Here is a 22,580-nt window from a genome sequence, read left to right on the forward strand (position 1 = left end):
TTTTTTTGATCTTTCAAATTTATAGAATTTGATTGTATAATTTGATTGAAATACGTTGCCTATTTTAAATATTTTGTTATTCTGTTACGTGATCCATTTATCGCAATGTTGTTAATTTTCTTATTTTAATGTTTCCAAAGTTATAATATTAAAAAGTTATAAATTTTAAGAGAAGTTTTTTGCATAATTCATCAACATAAATATCGGTCGCAGTAATCAAGCAATGATGATGAATTTATTGAAGATTTTAATTTGGAAAATAAAATACAGTATATAAGTTATATATGCAATATTATTAAATTATTAATTAAATAAGAAAGAATAAAACAGAAGATCCAGAAATGACATAATCTGATATGAAGAAGAAAAATAAATTTTTCGTCCAAAAAGGATTGATTCATTGATATTAATTGATATAATATTGATTCAGATTTCTTCCGAATTGTATAATTCCGATTGTATAAAGTCAATACATATATTTCGATTATTTTTCATCGATAAAAGATTACTAGAAATAGTCGCTCAAATAAATCCGAAAGAATACTGAAACAAAACAATCTAGCAAACCAACCAATTTGCAATAATTGGATATACCTATGTCAGGAATTACATATTAAACATAGTATATAAGTTTTATTATATAATAAAATAATTATATAATAAATAAGATAAAAAATTGATACGAGGTCCCAGTATTATTTTCTTTTTTTAATAATAATTTTAAAAGAACAATTTTTTCAAATTTTCTTAATGTTTCATTTATACAGTATCTGGCTTATCTCAAATAATTCAAATATATCAAAAAATATGAAGGATACGAAAAAATGTTTCAGACAAAAGTTGTTAAAAAAATATAATATTAAAATATAAAATTACAATATTAATAATTTTTTTTACAAATGGATATAAAGATATCATATGAAGATCAATTTTAATTTTTCAAATGGATTAATTTTTATTATACTTGTATATTTATTATAATTGATACAGTTTATTATTTTCTGCAGTATTTATGTCGTTTTTAATAATCTTTAATTTAGAAAATATTATAATTTAAAGTTCAAAAATTTATCATATGAAAGACAAGGAATACGAAAAGTCATTACCTGCTTTTCTTATTATATTTTATATATTTTATGTGATAAATTATATAAAATTCAAATTACAATATATCTTAAATTAAAAATTTTCGACATAAATAACTTAATTTTTTTTGTAGCAAATAATGAATTTCATGGATTAGTAAACAATTTTATTAGTAATAATAATAATAAAATTATATAATTTCATTTATAAAAATTGAAGATCTTTATTAATCTATTATAATACTATACAATGTATCTCTTTATACCAAACAACTTTTGTAAAAAGAAAAGAAATAAATTAAGAACGAATCACAATAAACAGTATAGAAAATTCCAATGACAATCTTGAAACAAAAATTTTAAAAACTAAATTAAAGTTAAGTTAAATTATCTCCAGAGATTGCAATTTAGAGAATCTAGTATACCGTAAACCTGTGATCATATTTTACAGGAACAGAAGTCTTATCTTAACTGCGAGAATCGTAAATTCTACAAAAAATTCTTAATTTTCAAACTATACCACGTGGTATAGAAGAGAGCAAACTCTAATTGAAGATTATCGAATGGATTGATGAATCTCGAGAATATCAATCTCTATTTTTTTTCTCCACTTTCTTTTTCTCCATGTTCGGATTATGAAACCAAATATTATAAAACTAAACCCAAATATTGATGAATCGAAGAGAGAAAAAAGAAAAGAAAATGATCCAAATAAAATCAAATTTGGGATAAAATACGCTTCATTACGTGTTACTATATCAATTTTGATCATTTTAACTCAAGAAAAGGAACAAAAAAGAATTATAAGAATCATTTCTATTTGACGAGAAAACTTTTGATTCTGGCACATTAGTCTCCTCTATCAGATCATTGAATCGGAATTCAAAGAAGAGAGCTCCATAAAAAGACATTCTATAATTTCTATAATTATTTTGACTCAGATCAAGATATATCTTATATATATATATCAGATGAAAAAAAAATTTCAAAGAGAGAAAATGGAGACTTGGCATCATCTAGATCAAGCAATCTATCTGATGAGAGAGAAAGAACAAACGAATTGCATCACAAGTCGATGCCAAATTATTAGGAACAACAATATTAAAAAATGTGAAGGAGATAGTGGACTCCATCTCCAGAAGACTGCACGATTTTTTTAGTCGTAAATTTTACGCATGGGAACTCTGTATATATCAACAGATGTGGCAGCAACAACTTATCACTTCAATAAGATCACAGATTGAGCGATAGTGTATCACAGCTCAGTTTTTCCAAATTAGAAACCTTCAAAATGAGATTATTTCCCCAAGAATAAAAATAGATGCGATTCGGCAAAAGAACAAATTATTTTTATCTTTATCCAGAGTACCAACTTGAAATAAAAAAAAGGAACCGCCATGCGAACGTCGATCGATATTTTAAACGAGGAATTGTTGAGCAGAAATGAGAGAGATTTATTATCAAGGAAATTAAAAAAAATTAACGAGGATTTCAAATGTTCCACGAATATCTCAAGATTTGAAGGATTCGCAGACGGATGAGCATAGAAAAGGAAAAACCATCATGTGAATAATAAGAAGAATGCTCTCAGATCTAAGAAAATCAATATCTTTTATGCAATGATTCAATTTCAAGTGCATGAAGCATCAATCGAAAGACTAAAAAAATAAAAGAAGCGATTATAAAAAAAGAGGAATGTCTAAAAAATTATCTTAAAGATACTGAAAAGATCGAGAAACAAAGAAATGGAAAAGAGAAGACAGCTACTAATGTTAAAATAGTAATTAGCAATAGAAAAGAAAAAATGCGAATAACGCGCATTTCATATGCATAAACATTATCTCTTACCAAGATTAAAATCAAAATCAAAATCAAGATAAACACAAAAAAGGCTGAAGCCACAATACATAAATATTAAATGATATTATAAAATATATCGAATTCAAAACCAATAGACCAGAAAGAAAGTTTGTTAAGACATTTAAGATTTCCTTACATCTTGACACACTTTGAATCAAGTATCTCATAAACGCTAACCAAAAAGCGATAGGATTCCTGTGAATAGAATGGACGTCAGTCAAATTCAACAAATGATTGCAGTGTTACTGCTGTCTCGAATTGGGTATATTTGATAACAATGCATAAAGCATTAATCGGAATGCTATAATTGCGTAATGTATTCAATCATATACGTCCCCGTTGCAATGGGTTAAATCAGCTAATCACAGAATGGGAATCGAATCATCATCATTACAAGGAAAGAAAGAAGAGAAAAAATATTGGAATAAAGAAGAAGAGTCAAAAATCCGCACCAAAAGGATTTGTTGTGACAAAAGAATCGAATAGACATGATGAAGGTTAATTGTTTATTCAGATTCTGTAAGCCAATTTCAAAATATCCACCAGACATTGATATTTTGTATTCTTATAATTTGGCACAATAGAATACAACGAAATCTTAAAGTATCTGAAACCTGATTTTAGGGACAAAGATAGTGCTCATTATGTTTATCATTTTTGTTGGAACATGCATGAGATTGAATTGTAATAGAATTTCGTCATGGACAATGCGCTTACTGATATTTCAAACTGAAATTTCAGTTCAATTGTACAAATTTAAAGGTTTTATGATTTATATATCCGAAGAAATTGAAAAAATGGGGAATTTGTAGATGTTAATAGATTCAAAAAATGCATATTTGCAATTAATTTTGAATCATTCAATTCGATCTTTCTGTAACAGAAAAATTATAATATACTTATATAAAAAATTTCTATATTGAACTTGTAAAAAAAAAGCCATCACATACTTTTAAAATATTATATAAATATTAAAAAAACATAAATATACAATTATATTACATACATATATGTATATAAATATACATTTTGAATTATTGAAATGTTATATAATTGAAACAATCATATTAGAAACATATGTTTCTAATAGTAAGAAAAATTTCAATTTCAAAATAATTTTTGTTTAAATTGAAAAAAATATATTGTTATTGAGAAAAAACAGAAGAGTATTAGAAATTATTATACATCATGAATAAAATAATAACAAAATGAATAATGATGCGAAAATAAAATGAAATCAAATATAATTATTCAATATAATATAAAGTACAAGTATAAAGACAAGTACATAAAAAAAATTATGCGCAATGAATACATAATTACATATTTTATCAAAAATTAAGAAGAAAGAAAAAAAAATTGTAATGCATATAAATTGCAAGAAATTTGATGAATATTGGTCCATTTTATGATACATGGATATCAAATTATGATAGAATGTTTATAACTGATATTGATGAATAATTAGACAGGAAATTGAACAATAATAAAAATTTGAATATTGCAACATTTGCGAACAAAAATCTTACATATAAATGATTGCTCTGAGAAATATTATATTTTACAAAATATTACATATAAAAATCATTTATCTCTAATTAATTTCTACATCTTATACAAATTTGTAATAAAAAAATAGAGAAATGAAAATTTTTTACTAATCACTTGAGATATGTCATATCAATGATATATCACAAAATAATTTTCTTTAAATATATAAAATGATTTCAAATATCTGACTGAAAAAAAAACTTCATATACTTGTAAAGAGCAAAAAAAGATCATTCTATTTTGAATCAAATTTGACGGAAGCGTGAGATATATATATATATTTGCAAAAATTTATGCAATATCTTAATAAATTTAAAATACATCTTGGCAAATGTTTTATGAAATATCACAATTAATAAAAATTGTAAAAACATAATATTTTATATAAATAATATAATAAAAACATTGACAAAATAGCAAATTGAATTATTTAATTTCACGCATTTGTTATGAAAATTTTAAATATAATGTTAATATTTCATTAATTATTTGTTTCTTTTTTTATAACTTTCATTATTAACTTATATTAAATTATTATAAATATTCTTTATGATAAATATTGTTTTTTAAAAATTTATCATTTTTAAAATCCATCATTTATTAATTTCCTATAAAAAATTAAAGAAATTATTATTCTATAAAAAAAAACTCTTGGAATACAAAAATTAAAGAAACAGTATGGATTTATAAAAATTTATAAAGTTTTCAAATTATAATTGATCATTGCATTTTGTATATTGGATATATACTTAAATATTATAACAATATCAAAATATATTTCATGAAATTGATAATGTCGATGAAAATAAGTGTATAAAATGTAAAATTATTAATAATGAAATAAATCAAAACAACATCATCAAAATAAACTAAACAAAATCATGTTTATTCAAAACAAATGAACATGAAACAAATATTAATGTGACATGCTTTGACATGCAAAAATTTTATTCAATATCAATGACAAAAATAGTTTATAATTTTCTTAATGATTTTCATATTTAACAATATGAAAATAATGAAATATTGATCAAGAAAGTATTATTTATAGATGAAATATCCTTTACAAATCATGATCAAATAATTATATATTATTGAAAATTCAAAATCATAATAAAGATGAATAAACAGAAACCATAGATTATGAATGTTTGATGTGAAATCATAAATAATATCATAATATTTGGACCTTATTTTATTAACGGTACTCAAACTGGACAGAAGTACATTGAATTTTTAGAAAATTTTAGAAAATTATTAAATTTGTAAGTTTTTAAAAAACTTATCAAATGATATACTGATATCAACAAAATACAAGTTCGTTATGGAACATCCTGCATTTTAAAAATACTTTCAAATTACATTCAAATATTGGAAAAGTTTTGTAAAATAAGTATTATATTATATCAGCTCATCTTATTGCTAAGTCATCAATTATTTTTAACAATTTTTTAGTAATAAAACTATTTAAGAAAGACGTATTATATGATTTACTATGAATAAAATCATCGTTACACATCCCTATTATATTGTTATATATTAGTGATTTTTCTTTATATATTTATCAAAAATTAAATATTCGTCAAAATGAAGTATAACTTTTCATTTAAAAAATCACTATAAAATCTTATAAAAAAAGACAGACAATTCAAAATATCGTTCACTGTATCATCAAAAAACAAGATCAAGAAAGAATCAACTTCTTCATGACAATCAATAGGCTAATGTTAATTATGATTGCGAATAATTCGGCAAAAACAAAAAATTAAATTATTACTTTACTGTATCATCAAAAAACAAAATCAAGAAAGAATCAACTTCTTCATGACAATCAATAGGTTAATGTTAATTATGATTGCAAATAATTCGGCAAAAACAAAAAATTAAATTATTACTGTTCAAAAAAGGAAGATATTTTTTTAAGAAATATATTTTCTTAAAAAGAAGAAAAAAATCTCTTGCTCTTTGTCCTTTATGATTGTAAAACTGAATATATTCAAGATTTTATCATACGGCTCATATAAATCGTAACGAAATTTCAATTGAAAGAATTAAAATTAGAAAATTCGAAATTATTTTTTAAGTATATCTATCTAAATAAAGGTTTTTATCAGTGATAATTGATATTCTCGCTGATCTACTTTTTCGACATAATAAAACAAATGCTTTCTGTTTAAAAAATTTTCTGAAAAATTAGATATGAACTGTCTTCCATAAATAATAAACTAAAAGATATATCGAATGTAATAAAAACCTAAAAAATTATTACATAACCGGAAGACCAATAAACCAAATCTTATAATAGATTATAATTGAATGCAATCATAGAGTGGATTTGGTTTTGAATTCTATAAATGCCATTCGCAATACTAAAATGCTATAAAATATTTTTTTCAAATTTATATGCTAAAATTTACAATACACATGTATTATATAAAAAATTATGATCTAAAAAAAGAAAATTTAAAATTTACTCAATTTCATTTATGTCTTAACAGAGAAATTCTAGAAAAATATCCGAAATAATAAAACATTTAAATTTGGAGGAAGAATTATTTCTCACGATAATTTAATTGAAAAACATTTCCTATCAAAAAATTTTAATTCAACAACAATAAGGCAAAAACTCCCACTGGAAATGTATTATTTATACAGAGCACAAAAAACGAAGAGGAACATTATCAATGCATTTTTAAGTTGTATATAAAGAAAGATTATTAAACATTCATTGATACATCAAAATTTTCTCGTTCTATATTAAATGTTTTATATTTACTTTTTTAATAAATGTAAGTGCAATATAATAAGAACAATTATTTTTATTAATAAAGAATCACTTTATATAAAACAATGTCACATATTGTGATGATTACTGAGAAAGCTGTATTGCTCGAATGGCTTATTTTCTTTCTAAGCATTCATATTAAAAAGTATATAATACAATAATACAATATATAACAATTCTTTCACATCATATTACATATTTACCCACAAAAAAATTACTAACTAAAATAAATTAATCCAGAGAAGATATTTATTTTCAAGCAAATACGACTGATGATTGTCATAGCACGATATATAGAATGAAAAATAGATATAGGAGAAATTAATTCCAAATTAATTCCAATTTATAATTTATAATAATGATGAACAATGTATCGCATCATTTTATTCAAATAAATAAAACATCTTTATATGCGAGTTAAAAATGACATTAACATAAATGAAAAATAAGGAACAAAATTTTTTGTTCACTTTAATGGATTATATATTATATTAATTAATGCAATGAAATCAATCACAAAAATTAGCTGAAAAAATTATTATTAGAACCCAAATTTAAAAGAAGCATAATTCAGTAGAAAAGATACTAGATAGATTATCATTATAAAACAATAATATTATAATGACAATAAAAATGACTTAAATGACACAAAGGACTCTGACTTAAAGTTTAGAGTTCAGAGTAAGAGAACATTAAATTTAGAATTTACTTAAATATGAAGTTTATATTGAGAAAAAATAACAATATTTCATGTACTAATAACTGGATCCGAAACTATATTAGTGATTTAATGCTTATTAAAATGATTTACTACTTACTATCTTACTATTCTGTCTTAAATAAAAATGATTTATTTATATTATCTTATATTTCATTTCTTGATATAACGTTATATAAAATTATTCTATTTATATTTAACACTCTATCTCAATGGAATCAGATTTGAAGATATGATAAAATTTTAAGACTACTATAATCGGCAAAATTGATTATAAATAAAGAATCCTCCGAAAATTAGAGGAATTTAACAGAATTAAAAGTGTTATACAAAACTGGAAATGCAGAATACTATAAATACTAAGATCATTCCGAATGTACAACACACGATTAAGAAATATAAAAATAAGAGCACAAGTAAATATATCTAGGTATAATATATACAACTTATGTTATATTATTATCATAGTTCTCGATAGATAATCGATCACATAAGTATTCGTTTACTTACTACATATACATATAAATATAATGAGAAAATAATATGTAAATAAAACTTAAAGTAAAAAAAAAAAAAAAAACTGAAATAAAGCCTTATTTGTATAAAATGACAAAAGTTTTGTGAGATTTATAATTATTATACATAAAAAATTAAATATATATCATAATGTGGCGAAAAATTAGAGCAAAAGTATACCTTCAATAAATATTTATATCAAATATTACTAACTTAATTAGCTACTAAACGAAAACATTAAAACAACTGAATGTATCGATATTTTGCAATCGATAATAGTCGAATTTAGATATAAGGGAAGAAAATATCGTAATCATAATAATATAATAAATTGAAAGAAACAAAAGAATTATATGAAACATCACTTTCTCAACAAAAAAATATCATATATATAAAGATTAAAAATAAAAATTAAAATTTAACTTGCTCATTACTAAAAGCACCAAACATCTGTAATATTTGTGATGTATGGAATTCTATAAAACATATCTTAATTATGTGCCAAAATTTAATATCCAAAGAAGCTAATACAAATTGCAGAATTTAGAATTCATGGTATGTTAAGAAAAAGAATCTGCAGTGAAAATAAACTTTTTGAAAGACATTGATATCATCTACTTTAGATAATTACTTTAGATATTTATTGAATCCCCACATTATACTCACTAATAACTTCGAAGTGCATATAATCTAAAACACATAATAATAATAAAAATATTATATATTGTAAAATTTTGGAAGGAAGAAAAATCTAAAATGAAAATTTAAAAATTAATAAATATATAACAATCTATGAATAACAATATAAATGACAATGAAATATATATTAGAAAAATTTAAGGAATATAAAATAATAAATAAGAAGAAAAATCGAAATTGCTTATATTTTAATATCTGAAATACGGGAAAAAATTCTATTTTCTTTAAACAAAAATATAAGTTAGGATATAATGTGACGGGTACTCTATAGGGTCAATTTGAATAGTGGTAATAAGAGAATTAATTATTCAATATACAAATAATAAAAAGAGATTAGCGTTTGCCAAAAACTAGATTTTAAAATCAGATTTTTAAAAGTATTTTATATTTACATGAGATAACAGGATTTTTTTTGTAAATGTTGATAAAATGAAAATATGTGCTACAAACTTCAAGTTCTTTTTTAATTAATAATTAAGTAATAATTGTTTATGCAGTTGAGGAGAACAGATTTATAACTGATGCTATTTTATTTTTTAAAGCAAGATAATTGATTATTATAACAATAATATCATGGACAAATGAATATTACAAACTTTGAAACGAAGTTGAAATTTCATTCATTTCATAGAAAAACTATTATCAACTATTATGGAAAACATTGAGAAATAGTATTGAAAAAGATAATATATTAGAAAAAATAATAGATGAATCATTAGATCGAAATAATAAACCAGAGCATCTTCATTAAAGAATAATTTCTATTCAGAAAATTAACAAAGTAAAAAAATATTATTTTTATTATTTATCTATACTAAAATAGTAAAATTATACTTATAAATTATATAATTATTATATTGTATAATTGTATAATTATATAAAAAAATAGTAAAATTATTCAATTTCAATATGACTTATCTTTATATAAATTATAATTGCACAAAATTTATTTACAATTGAATTTGAAAGTAATTAATTTTTAAAATAAAAATTAATTCTTTTAAAACAAATTTCAAGACATTAATTATAAAAATGCTAAAATGACGTTTAATTTTTTCATTCAAAGAATCTTATCAGATTAGCGGCAATAAATAAAAGGAATTCTGTTTATTTATATTTGATAACTAGAAGGCCAATATGAAATTATTCAATTTCATTTTGTCACGATATATTATATCCATCATCAATCTTTACCTTATATTGATCTTTAACCAATGTTTGTGATAGCAAAAGAAATAGAATAGAATGAAAGCCATTTTCTGACAAATGCATAATATTTGATTATATCAATCATATTTATGGATTGCGATAATCGATCGCGATACCTAATAAAATAAACACGGATTAGTTTCATTAATAATTTTATCCCTCGAGTATACAGAGATAAATCTTTCCAAACCATGTCTCTGTTTTCGATATTTTAAACAAAGAAATCGAACGACACGATCTTCTAAATCACGAACAAAAGAGTTTATTGAATTATAAATATTTTTTCATTCCTCAGATAATGAAACACGATCCTTATCATTTAAACAATAGGATTTTATTATCAATGATCACTCTCCGCGATATATTTTTCTCCTAATGCATATTCTATCAAAAACGCAACGCTTCGAACAGAAAAACCTTGTTCGTATAATAACTTCAATGATTATAAATCGAACGATTTTCAACAAAAAATCCGAGATAACAAAAATTTATTAACGAAATATTGCTCATTAACGATTATTAACGAATCCATTTCATTTCGGAATTGATATTTTCTAGTACAATTGATAAACTTGTTTTATATTGATGAAAATATAAAACAATTCTTACATCGATTGAAAATTTATAATATAAAAATAAAATAAATTACTTTAAAATTCAAGAAAAAATCGCAATTATTTTTGTACCAACCAATATTTCAAGAATATCTATACAAAAAGGAGGATTTAATTTATTTATTTTGTTTATATTAGCTTATATTAATTTATAAAATGAATTAGTTTTATAAGTAAAAATTATAATAATAGCAGAGAAAATTTAATATTGAAAAAAAATTGAACTTTATTTTATTTTGATTGATTTAATAATGAAGTTGATTTAATAATGATAATTAGATAAAGTATATATGAAAAATTTATAGAATTACAAAATGTGATTTATGTTTAATTTTTTATCAACTAATTCGAAATTGAAGTTTTTAAAACATTATCTCCAATTTATATTAAATAAATTTGTCTGTATTTATTTAATGATATTTTTTAATTTACAATAAAATTAATAGGAATGAATAATCTCATTGAAAAAAGATAAGAATATTTTTTTTCTTTGAAAAAAAATTATAATTATATGTATATACATATAATTATAATATATATGTCATTCGTTATACCAAATCATTTTTTAATCATAGATGATTGATACATCATGTAATATTTTATTAAAAACTAAATTAAATTAGTAAAGATTATAATATTTATAAGAAATTATGACAATTATAACTCTATAATAATAAACTTTCAAAAATATTATATTAAATTTTTATGATATTAATATATATATAACAATAATATAAATCTAATTTCACATAAGCATTATATCTAATTTGTATTTTTTCATACTTCATATTATTTACTATACTATTATACATTTTATTTATCATACTATTCTCATACTATTATGCATCTTTTCTCTTTTATTCTAGAAACTATACTGTATTTAATTAAATATTTTGAATATAAAAAAAGGAATGTAAGTCCAATATAAATCTATAATTAATTATATGTATCTTTTTAATATTTTGTAAAGCAGTTAGAATATATCATTTAATGTTTTCTATTTATGGATTCTTTTTAATCCAATACATAAATTCTTTCTGATGATGATATGAAATCATTTTCCCAATAACAATCATTTTTTGTATAATAAATCAATCATTTCACAATGCTTTAAAAATCTTATTCACTAAGAAAATGAATTTTTCGATTGCAATTTAAGAATTATTGATCTTATAGATCAATAATTATAAATATATTATAGATCAATTATAGATATTAATATTGATTTTATTCAATGATATAAATTATTATATGTGCAAAAAGAGCCAAGGAATACTGAAACATATATTTAGGGAATCCATAGAGTTCGAAAAGATGAATTTAAATGAATAAGAATTGTTACAGAGATTATAGATACAAAAGGAAATAGAAGATAAGAGAAGATAAGACAGAAAAAATGAATAGAGAATGATTAGATAAATAAGAATATGAATTAGAAAAATAAAATAATTAAATAGATAAATAGATAAATAGATAAACAAGAAATATTTAAAAATATAATAAATATTTATATAGTATATAAATAAAGTTAATCAAAGATAGATGATGTATAAATGAAAATTGTAATATTAGCAATTTTTATATTAAATTAATATTATAAAAATATTAATATAAAAATATTAGAGAGAATATAAATTTATATAAATCCGATTCCATTTCTTGGTAAAAAATAAAATTTTACTTTTTCTTGTTATAGTACAATAACATTAAAATATTAAATTACAACAATTGTTGCATCATCAATTTAAAATATATTAATTTTCTAATTTCATGTTCAATATATAAAATTATATAATTATATAACTCCTCATGATCTCATGGAATGTTTCGAAATTACGAATTACGCTGATCAAATTCTTTTGATAAACTGAAGGATGATTTTACGCTTAGAGAAAAATAATGTAATATAATAAAAAAAAATATAATAAATAAAATATAATAGATCAAGTTTACTAAACTTGATTTATTATAATTTAAGATATATAAGATATTCTAGAAAAAAAATCAAATTGTTCTATACGACTAATCTAATAATACGAGTACTTTATACTGGAAAATATTTTACATGAATATTAGAAATGTAATTGAAAATAATTAAAAATATTAAGAATTTTTGTAAGAATATTGAAATTGTTTTGTTTGTTTTTTATACATCACTCTCTATCGTTAATTTTGGATCCTAAAATTGTTAAAAAAATGAAGAGGATATCCTACTCTTCAGGAAATAAATATTCCAAATAATATTAGGAAATAATATTACCTACTTCTTCCAGTGTGCTTGCGATGAGATTCTGAAAATAGGAATAGTGGAATTGATCATCAATAAATAGCAATTTAACAACAGATTTCCCGCTAAGATAAAATGCTTTACCAAAAATAATGATTCTTTAGGAAATGATTTTATGGAGATATATTGCCCATTTATAAAGCAGAATTTGCAATTTTTTTTATATAACTCATAAAAAAAAAATTTCTAAACTAAAATTTTTAAAAACTTCTATTTGGCAGTTGTATCATAAAGTCACCAAACATCCAGATTATTTTATTTTGAATCATTGAATAAAAAATTGAGTTTTGAATATTTTTTTATTTTTAAAAAATGAAATAAATATTTATTTCATTTTTTAAAATAATATATTAAAATATATTCATTTTTTAAAAAATAAAGTTTCTTTTACTTTACTATCATAAAATAATTTAATAAATAATAAAAAATAATACATAAGTATCTTTTTTTTATGATATTTTTCAATTTTTCTAATCATTTTAAGGATTATATATATAAAATATATATAAAAATTAATAAAAATAGCAAAAATTTACCATTATAACAAAATATATTAAGAGGAATTTATAAAGACTTACCTTACACGATGATAAAATATACTTAATACAAATCTGTAGAAGTTAGAGAAGGACCTAAAAAATATAATATAAAATAAAAGAATATAATATAAAAAATGAATTATAAAAAAATTATAGCATAATAAAAAATTGAAATATATGATTATATTAAATTCTAGACAGAATTCTCTAATACAGAATTATTAATTTAATATAACAAAAATATTTAATAATAAAAACTTAAATAAAAATGAATTGAAGATATAAATAACAAATAAAGAAACACACAAGTAAAGAAGAAATAAAAAACAATAATTATAAAATAATAAGATTCTATAATTCTGCCAACAAATAAAACAAAAATATGAAAACATAAAATTTTAGAAAAATTTATAAAAAAAAAAAAAAAGGATTAAATATAAAAAAGATAATATTAAAATAATTAAGATACAAACAATAAAAGTATAAAAATATGCCAAAGAATACTAATAATATTTAACCAATTAAACACAAAGTTAAAATATAAAAAAATTTTAAATATAAAAAAAAGAGACAAGAAAATAGAAAAGAAAATATAAAACAATAAAACAAATATAAAACAAGAAAAAAAAAAAAAACAAAAAAGAAATAAAAATAATAAAACAATATTTGTATTATTAGATACAAATCAAGAAAAATAATTAAAAAATATGTTAATTAAAAATAATAAATAAAGATAAATAAAAACAGGTAGAAAGTAAAAAAATTTAATATTTAAATAAATATTAATTTAACAACAGAAAGAAATAAATTTATGTACAATATGAAGAAAGTATACAGAAAAAAAAATATAAAATATTAAAAGATGTATCATTAACATCATATCTAAATTGATATAAAAAATATTTATAATTATTGATTTATTATTTATTTTGATTTATTATTTATTATTTTAAGAAAAGAAACATAATTAGAGCTACAATAAAATTATACAATAAAATTATATCATTCTGTAATATACTTTTATCATTCTGTAATATATACATCAAATTGTTATAAATGAAATGAAATGACTAATTCACAAATATAAAGCTATTAAAAAATAACTAAATGTATTTTGAATATTTATACATTGAATAACATTTATTGCATATAAATTTAAAGTTAAAAAAAAAGTTGTATATAATAATATAATAATAAATAAGTTGAATATATTTCATATTGTTATTTTTGTATTAATTGTCTTATCATAAAGATGTAAATTTATTGTAAGGAATTTACAATAATATTTTTTAAAATTAAATTTTTTTGTACAAGTTTGAAATAGATTTCAACATATATAAATGTTAATAAATTTTTGGAAAAGATTTAATTAAAGGAAAAAAATAATTTTTGTGTAAAAAAATTATAATTGATAATCATAATTATAAAAAAATAAATGAATTACTAATAAAAAATTAAATTAATTAAATCAAGTAATTGTAATAATTTTTCTTTTACTTTTTAATGAATAACATTTAATAAATTTTCAAGCTTTGATTAGTATTATTTTCAATAAAACTATAATTTCAATAAAATTTAAAAATTTTATTTGAAACAACACAATATAAATTCAATTAATTAAAAAACACGATGAAATTACAATTATTTACATTATATATACAATACAACATATCAAAAGTGAGAAACCTAACAAAAATAAAATATTAATACATGTAAAAATAACAATAAAATACATTAGAACAAAAATATAGAAAATGAAATATTACTAACAATATTACAAATACTGAATGAAATTAAAAAAAAAAATCGCATATGGGTTTGAAAAATTGCATTTAAAATAAAAATTTTGAAAAATGATTAAACATATTATCTAAAATAAAATGAATCAAATGAAATAAAAAATTCAAAAAATTAATATGAAAATATAAGCAATCTGCTTAAAAGAATAATAAAGAATATACATAACTTGTAATTTACAATATATACATAATACATATAATAAAATGTCATAATACATAATTTAAATTTATTATCTTATAATTTTTTATATAAAAGAATTATAACAAAATTATAATAAACATATAACATATAACATATACTATCAAATTATAAAAATTATATATAAATATGTATATAATGTATATAAATGTAATAACGTTAATAAATTATCAACAAAATAAGAAAAAGTTTGCAGAAAAGATTGCAAATAAATAAGTTTTTTTCTTTCAACTTACATTTGTTTGTAGAATATCCTTTTGTTTAATTGTACGATTATGACCATTCTAAGATATCCTATATAAAGAAAAAGAAATTTCTTAGAATATACATAAAATAAAAAATATTACAAAATGAATAACATTTTGTGTAAAATAATGAAAATTAATTACTTTTAATTGTAAAATAAATAAAATAAATAAAATGAAAATGCAGAAAAGATATATATATATGATTATATTAATTGAATATTAAATTATTTTTATTATTACTTTTCAATAAAATTTGATTTAATTTTCAAAACTATCAATATCATTTATATATATATTTAAATTATAAAAATGCAATATATATCAAATTATTTATATTAAATATCAAATGCATAAAATAAAATAAAATTTTGAATTTGGTTATAAATATTATTTATTTAAATAAATTATTTATTTATATTGAGGCAAAATTATTGATTTTTTTGTATCTTTTAATAATCTTCGACGAATAATATGCAAAAATATTAATTTTAAGTTTATAAATATATAATATATATAAGTTTAAAAATTCATTTAAAACTTAAAATAAATAAAAAAATAACTTATCAAATATTAAAAGTAATAAAATTATAATAATTATTAAGTAATAAAAATTGTTAATATTACAAGAAAAATTTAGCTTGAATAATTTAATACTTAAAAAATATTAATAAATTTATTCACAAGAAACAATGATTCCACTCATTATCATTAATCATGATCTCTAGCAAATTTTTAGAACTATGGATAGAAACCAATATGACATTCTAGTAATTTATCAAATATACTTAAAATTACTAGTTTTATATACAAATAATTTTTGAATTAGAGAATTCATTTAAAATTAAAATTTTTGAATTTTACTCGTCAAAAACTATTAAAAAGTATAAGAAAAATTAACAATTTTTCGTACTTCAAAATAAAGTTAGTTTAATTAAAGTTTAATTAATCTTTATATATGTTAGTACAAATTATTTTTAATATTGTTGCATTAGAAATAGTTTTCTAAATATCATATTTAATTTAAAATTAACATAGATGAAATATTAAAGTTATTAACATAGACATATTTTATACAAATTTATGTTGATTCAGATATGTTCAATAATTTAATCAAATAGTACGTAATTTAGTAACTTACTGAATATTAGGATTTAGATTATAAAACAATTTTAGATTCTAAAACAATTTATTTGAGTAGAAATCCATTTGATTGATATTTCTAGTCGAAATTTTTCCCATCTCTTATTAAAAATTAACTACATTTATCTAGACGTATTTCTTTATTCATATAATTATAAAAATATAATACGTAATTTTACAATGAAATAGAAAATGATAATAAAATGCTATCAGAAATGAAAAGAATATGAAATTAAGAAACTTACGAATGAAGAAATTTTATTGTAATTTTTTTTAATTATTATTAATAAATTATTATTAATATCAGCTATAATATTATGAATTTGAAGCTAAAGATAAATTACATATAAATAAAAATATTTTTTAATATTTAAATATTTTTTTTTATAAATTATAATTTTAATTATGTATAAATGTTATAATTATAAATTTTCGTTCTTTTTTTTTGTTTTTTTTTTTTTAAGAAAGTTCTTTTTACAAATTTTTTTAACTTCTCACAATTCATTTATTTTAGTCGATTATTCTTTTTTATTAAAAATTCAAATTTCACACATTTTTTTATGCGCTAAAACATTTAATAATAAATGATAATTCATTATTCAAATAAATTAGACATATCTGAATTAATCTTTCGTTTCAAAATATCGATTTTGAAAAATAACAGACTTTCTTAGATTCTCTGCGATTTACTAACAACATAAGAATTATATTCATTTTATTTTTGAAAATGATGTATATACATATATAAAGTGTATATATATAAACATTCTAAAAGTTTCTTAATTAAACTGCAGATTTTTGAAGTACATAATTTCAAACAATTTTTTCTTTACAAAAATTTTTGTTTTGATTTTATTAACAAATTATTAACAAAAAATAGCGATTATATGGAATAATATATAGCTTTATCGTGACATATCATTAAAATCAAAGTAAAAACAATCGAAATGACGCGCTAATAAAATTTGTTTAATATAGGAAACTTTTGAAATGAAACAAATTAGATATAATTAATAAATTGAACGAAAAATTAAAAAATTCATATATATAATAAAATTTTCAAAAATTAAAATAATGAACTAAATTAAATAAATGACCAAATTAAAAATTAAGATAGTGTAAAAATTTAATATTAAGAAAAACAATATTAATATAAAAAAAATTTACGAAATAAAATATAAAAAAAAGTTATTTATTCAAGGATTTGAATTCATGATCTGTGTGTAAAACGAAATAAGTAAAATATTCGAGTATTTGATTGTTATATACGTATGTTATGTTTTTGAATTTTATTTTTAGTTATATATCTTAATAAATGAATTTTTTTCTAATTTTTTAAAAATAAAAATTCATGTATTCAAATCCTTTTTTAATGGCTATTTTACCATTGATCCAAACATCATGCATATCTTTACAGCCAAGATTATTCAAGATTTTGCAGTTCTTCATATCTCTTTATTAATACATAAGAATCAATGTATCAATTTACAAAGAGCTTGGATATTTTTAGAATCCTTCGAACCTGCGGAATATAAAAATAAAATATATAATTTTTAGACGATCGAAATTACGATTAGATAATTAGTATAATATTGATATTGTTATCATTGTAACTTGATCATTGCAATTTCAATTATCAGCAGACGATTTTATTTTACTTTCGCATTCTATGAACCTGAAGAATGTTCAAGCTTATTATGAATAGATATTAAATGCGCTAATATAATTCATAAAACAAGTATAATCATTTGTCTATGAGAACAGAAATCTTATGTTGAAGATTATTATATTAATTACCATTTTTGATAATTAAAAATTATGGAAATTTGCAGAAAACATAATTTTTTTTTGTTTAAATAAATATAACTAATTAACAATTTTCAAAGTTTTACTATTGTTTTCTCAAAATAATATTTGTACATCATGCATATAACTACTTATAATAATATTCAGATATTAAAATGCTTAATTTTAACAATTTATATTTTTAGTCTAAATTAATTATTATATTATAATAATTTATTCTTAGTTAATTATAAAAGAAATAAATTCAATTTTATTTTTTTTAATAGAATATTTATTATACAATATAAACATCATAATATGAACAACTTTTTTATTAAACTTTATATAATAAAATAATATTAGAAAATCACAAATATTTTTTACATCACAAAAATATTTAGATATTAAATTTATAGATATTATTTATAGTAAAATAATTAAAATAGCAATTTTTTATAAAACTTAAGTATCAGTTTTAATGTATTTTTTCTTTAATATAATTACTATAATTGCTATTTTATCCATTTGATTAATAGATTTTTAATTTTACAATCAATATTATAAATATATTATAAAATTATACATTACATATGATTTTAAAATCATATTCAATCATATGAATAATTTGAATTTTCTGTATTTTCAAATTCAAAGTAATTTGAAACATTTCAAATCTTATTTAATCATAAACATGGAACATAATCATAAACATAAACATTTCTCTGAAATAGAAAAAGTACAATTCTACTATCAAAAAAAACTGTGATTATCTTAATATACATTGATAATATACATAGATAATACAATGTATAATATACAAATTATACAATAAGAATAGAATTAATAGAAGGTTGAAATTCTAAAATTCATTTTAAATTTCATAATGATATTATATATAACCATAGATATTTCTAAGATTACAAGATTTGAATGTAAAAAACTCTAAATGAAAATATAATTGATAATATAAATTGAGAAAATGTCTTTAGAAGTTATTAATTAAAAAATATTTGAGATAAATTTACAATCCTTGCAAAATTGCAAAAATAAGATAATCAAGATTTACAAAATATATATATATATATATATATATATATATATATATATATATATATTAAGTTGATTTACAACTATCTTGATTTTATTTCTAATTAATTTCATAACAATAAATATAAAAATATTACTATTCATAAAGAAATATTGAAAAAAAAATTGAATTTAAATATATCTTCTATATATTTCATTTCAAAATAAATTTTAAGATAATATATATCATAGCCATTATTATAACCATAAAATAAATATATATCATGTATCATCCAGTTGTCCTTGAATTATCTGAATAATGAGTTTATTATTACTATATTATTATTATTATAATAATAACTATTATTATTATAAATTTCAGTTTAGATTTATTTACTAATAATTTCAATTTACACAATTAAATGAATATATCTATTTATATATAATTTATAATGTAAAAAATATAATAATATAAATACAAAAGTATTATTAATATAATAATATATATTAATATAATTTAATACAAATTTATATATATATATATTATTTTTAATACGAAATAATAAATTTAGAAATTTAGAAATTTATATGTATATTATAAAATATAAAAATACTATAAAATAGATATTTAAATTTTTAATATTATAAAATATAAAGTTGCTGCAAATGAATGCAAATAAATAATAATGCTTATTAAGTGAAAAAAATATATGATAAAAAAATTTGAATATTAATATAATATAATAAAATAAAAAGTTTATTAAATATATCTAAATATGTATCATTTATGTTATCCAAGGATTTATATTGTGATATAAATAATATAATTAATAATAATTACCTGTATCCTAGCAATGAAAGCATAATATATAAAATTTAAAAAAAAATAATTGATAAATTATTCTATTCTTTTAATTAGAAACTAATGTGTTAGAATCTAATGCATAAAAAATAATTTATATATAGATTGAATATAAATAACAATATGATATGCAATAAAAAAATTTAATAAAAAGTATTTAAAAAAATAAAATATCATTTAGATTTCTATGAATACTTCAAATAAAAATTTATTCTATATAATATTTATGTGAATATTTTTAAATTATTATACATATTATATATATATTATATATATATATATATATATATATATATATATATATATTATTACTATATATATATATATTATCAAATAAAATACTCACCATTAATTTCATACATTAGATACATGCATTTTTATTGAAATCATATTTCAAAAACTTCTGTAAGGAATATAAGAAAATCACTATAAAAATATTTTTCACTAAATTCACTTTTTAAAAAACTTATTACTAACTATTCCAAACGTTTCATCAAATATTATTTAAAATTCAGTTAAATTTTTCTTTGGTATTATCATAACTAATTTATTTTATAATTCTCAATGATAAGCACGATCGCTAAATGAATCTTTAGATTTTCAGTGTCTGAAGTCTTAGACTCATTTGGAAAAAGTTAAAGAGAAAATGGATAAAGTGGAAATATTAAGACCCGATTGTTATGCCACCTATCTAGACACGTATGTTAAGTTACATTTTCACAGATATTAAATTATTATTTTTAATCATAATTATCATAATTTTAATCGTTATTTCATCGTTATGAAATTGAACACTTGGTAATATATTAATAATATCACATTGTCATACAGAATTACATTATTATATTATGTAATAATAACAAAAATCATGACATTTTTAATTCGCATGAAAATGTAACTTATACATTCTGATGAAATAGCATTATTTCCTTTCTAAACTATTTTCTCTTCTTTAAGACTCAAATTCTGATAACAATAAATTCATTTCAATCATTATTTATATAACAAATAATATGCGAACTGTATAACAATTTATATTTATATTATTATTCTTATAATAATAATAATTTTTAAATTTGACTTTTTTATATTTATTTAAAAAAATGTCAATTTACAATAAATAAATTGAAAAATAAAATCATTTTGTTTCATTAAATTATTGTTAAATTATAATTAAGTAAAAAAAATATAAGCATTTATTATATTAATTTATTATAAATATATATATTATATATATATAATATATAATATATATATATATATATTTATTATATTAATTTATTATATATATATATATATATATATATATATATATATATATATATATATATATATAATATAATATACATTTTTTATATCATATTATACATAATATAATATAAAATATATATATATATAATTTATTTATAAATTTTTAATCATAAATATATAATTATATATTTTTTTAACTAATTATATATATATATAAATAGTTTTATGTTAAATGTATTATGTAATAAATATTTAAAAAGAAATATAAAGAAAAAGAGAGAGATTAAAATAAAAGTAAAAATGATCATATATATAATTACTATAATAATATAGTTATATTTTATTAATAAATAATAACGTATAAAAATTATATTAATAATAATATTATAATAATAATAATAATAATA

General features: G+C 18.7%; 1 protein-coding gene across 4 annotated transcripts in view; it reads right to left on the reverse strand.

The window, feature by feature from the left end:
• Nucleotides 1-21,641, reverse strand: part of LOC107965756 — a 257,665-nt gene extending 236,024 nt beyond the window's left edge. The window contains exons 1-6 of one of the 4 annotated variants that reach the window (XM_026445745.1): nt 21,269-21,641; nt 18,635-18,771; nt 16,098-16,155; nt 13,903-13,956; nt 13,298-13,328; nt 12,776-13,216 (exon numbers count right to left, since the gene is read on the reverse strand). In XM_026445745.1, coding sequence (XP_026301530.1) covers nt 13,298-13,328; nt 13,903-13,956; nt 16,098-16,155; nt 18,635-18,698 — 207 coding nt within the window. In that variant the 5' untranslated portion in view covers nt 18,699-18,771; nt 21,269-21,641 and the 3' untranslated portion in view covers nt 12,776-13,216. Of the gene's footprint in view, nt 1-12,775; nt 13,329-13,902; nt 13,957-16,097; nt 16,156-18,634; nt 18,772-21,268 lie in introns of those variants that run through there. The other 3 variants (XM_026445746.1, XM_026445744.1, XM_026445743.1) reach the window with 3 other exon arrangements.
• Between the last annotated feature and the right edge of the window lie 939 nt (nt 21,642-22,580).

Source organism: Apis mellifera, linkage group LG16 (assembly GCF_003254395.2).
Source record: "Apis mellifera strain DH4 linkage group LG16, Amel_HAv3.1, whole genome shotgun sequence".
In the NCBI taxonomy this organism is placed as follows: domain Eukaryota; kingdom Metazoa; phylum Arthropoda; class Insecta; order Hymenoptera; family Apidae; genus Apis; species Apis mellifera.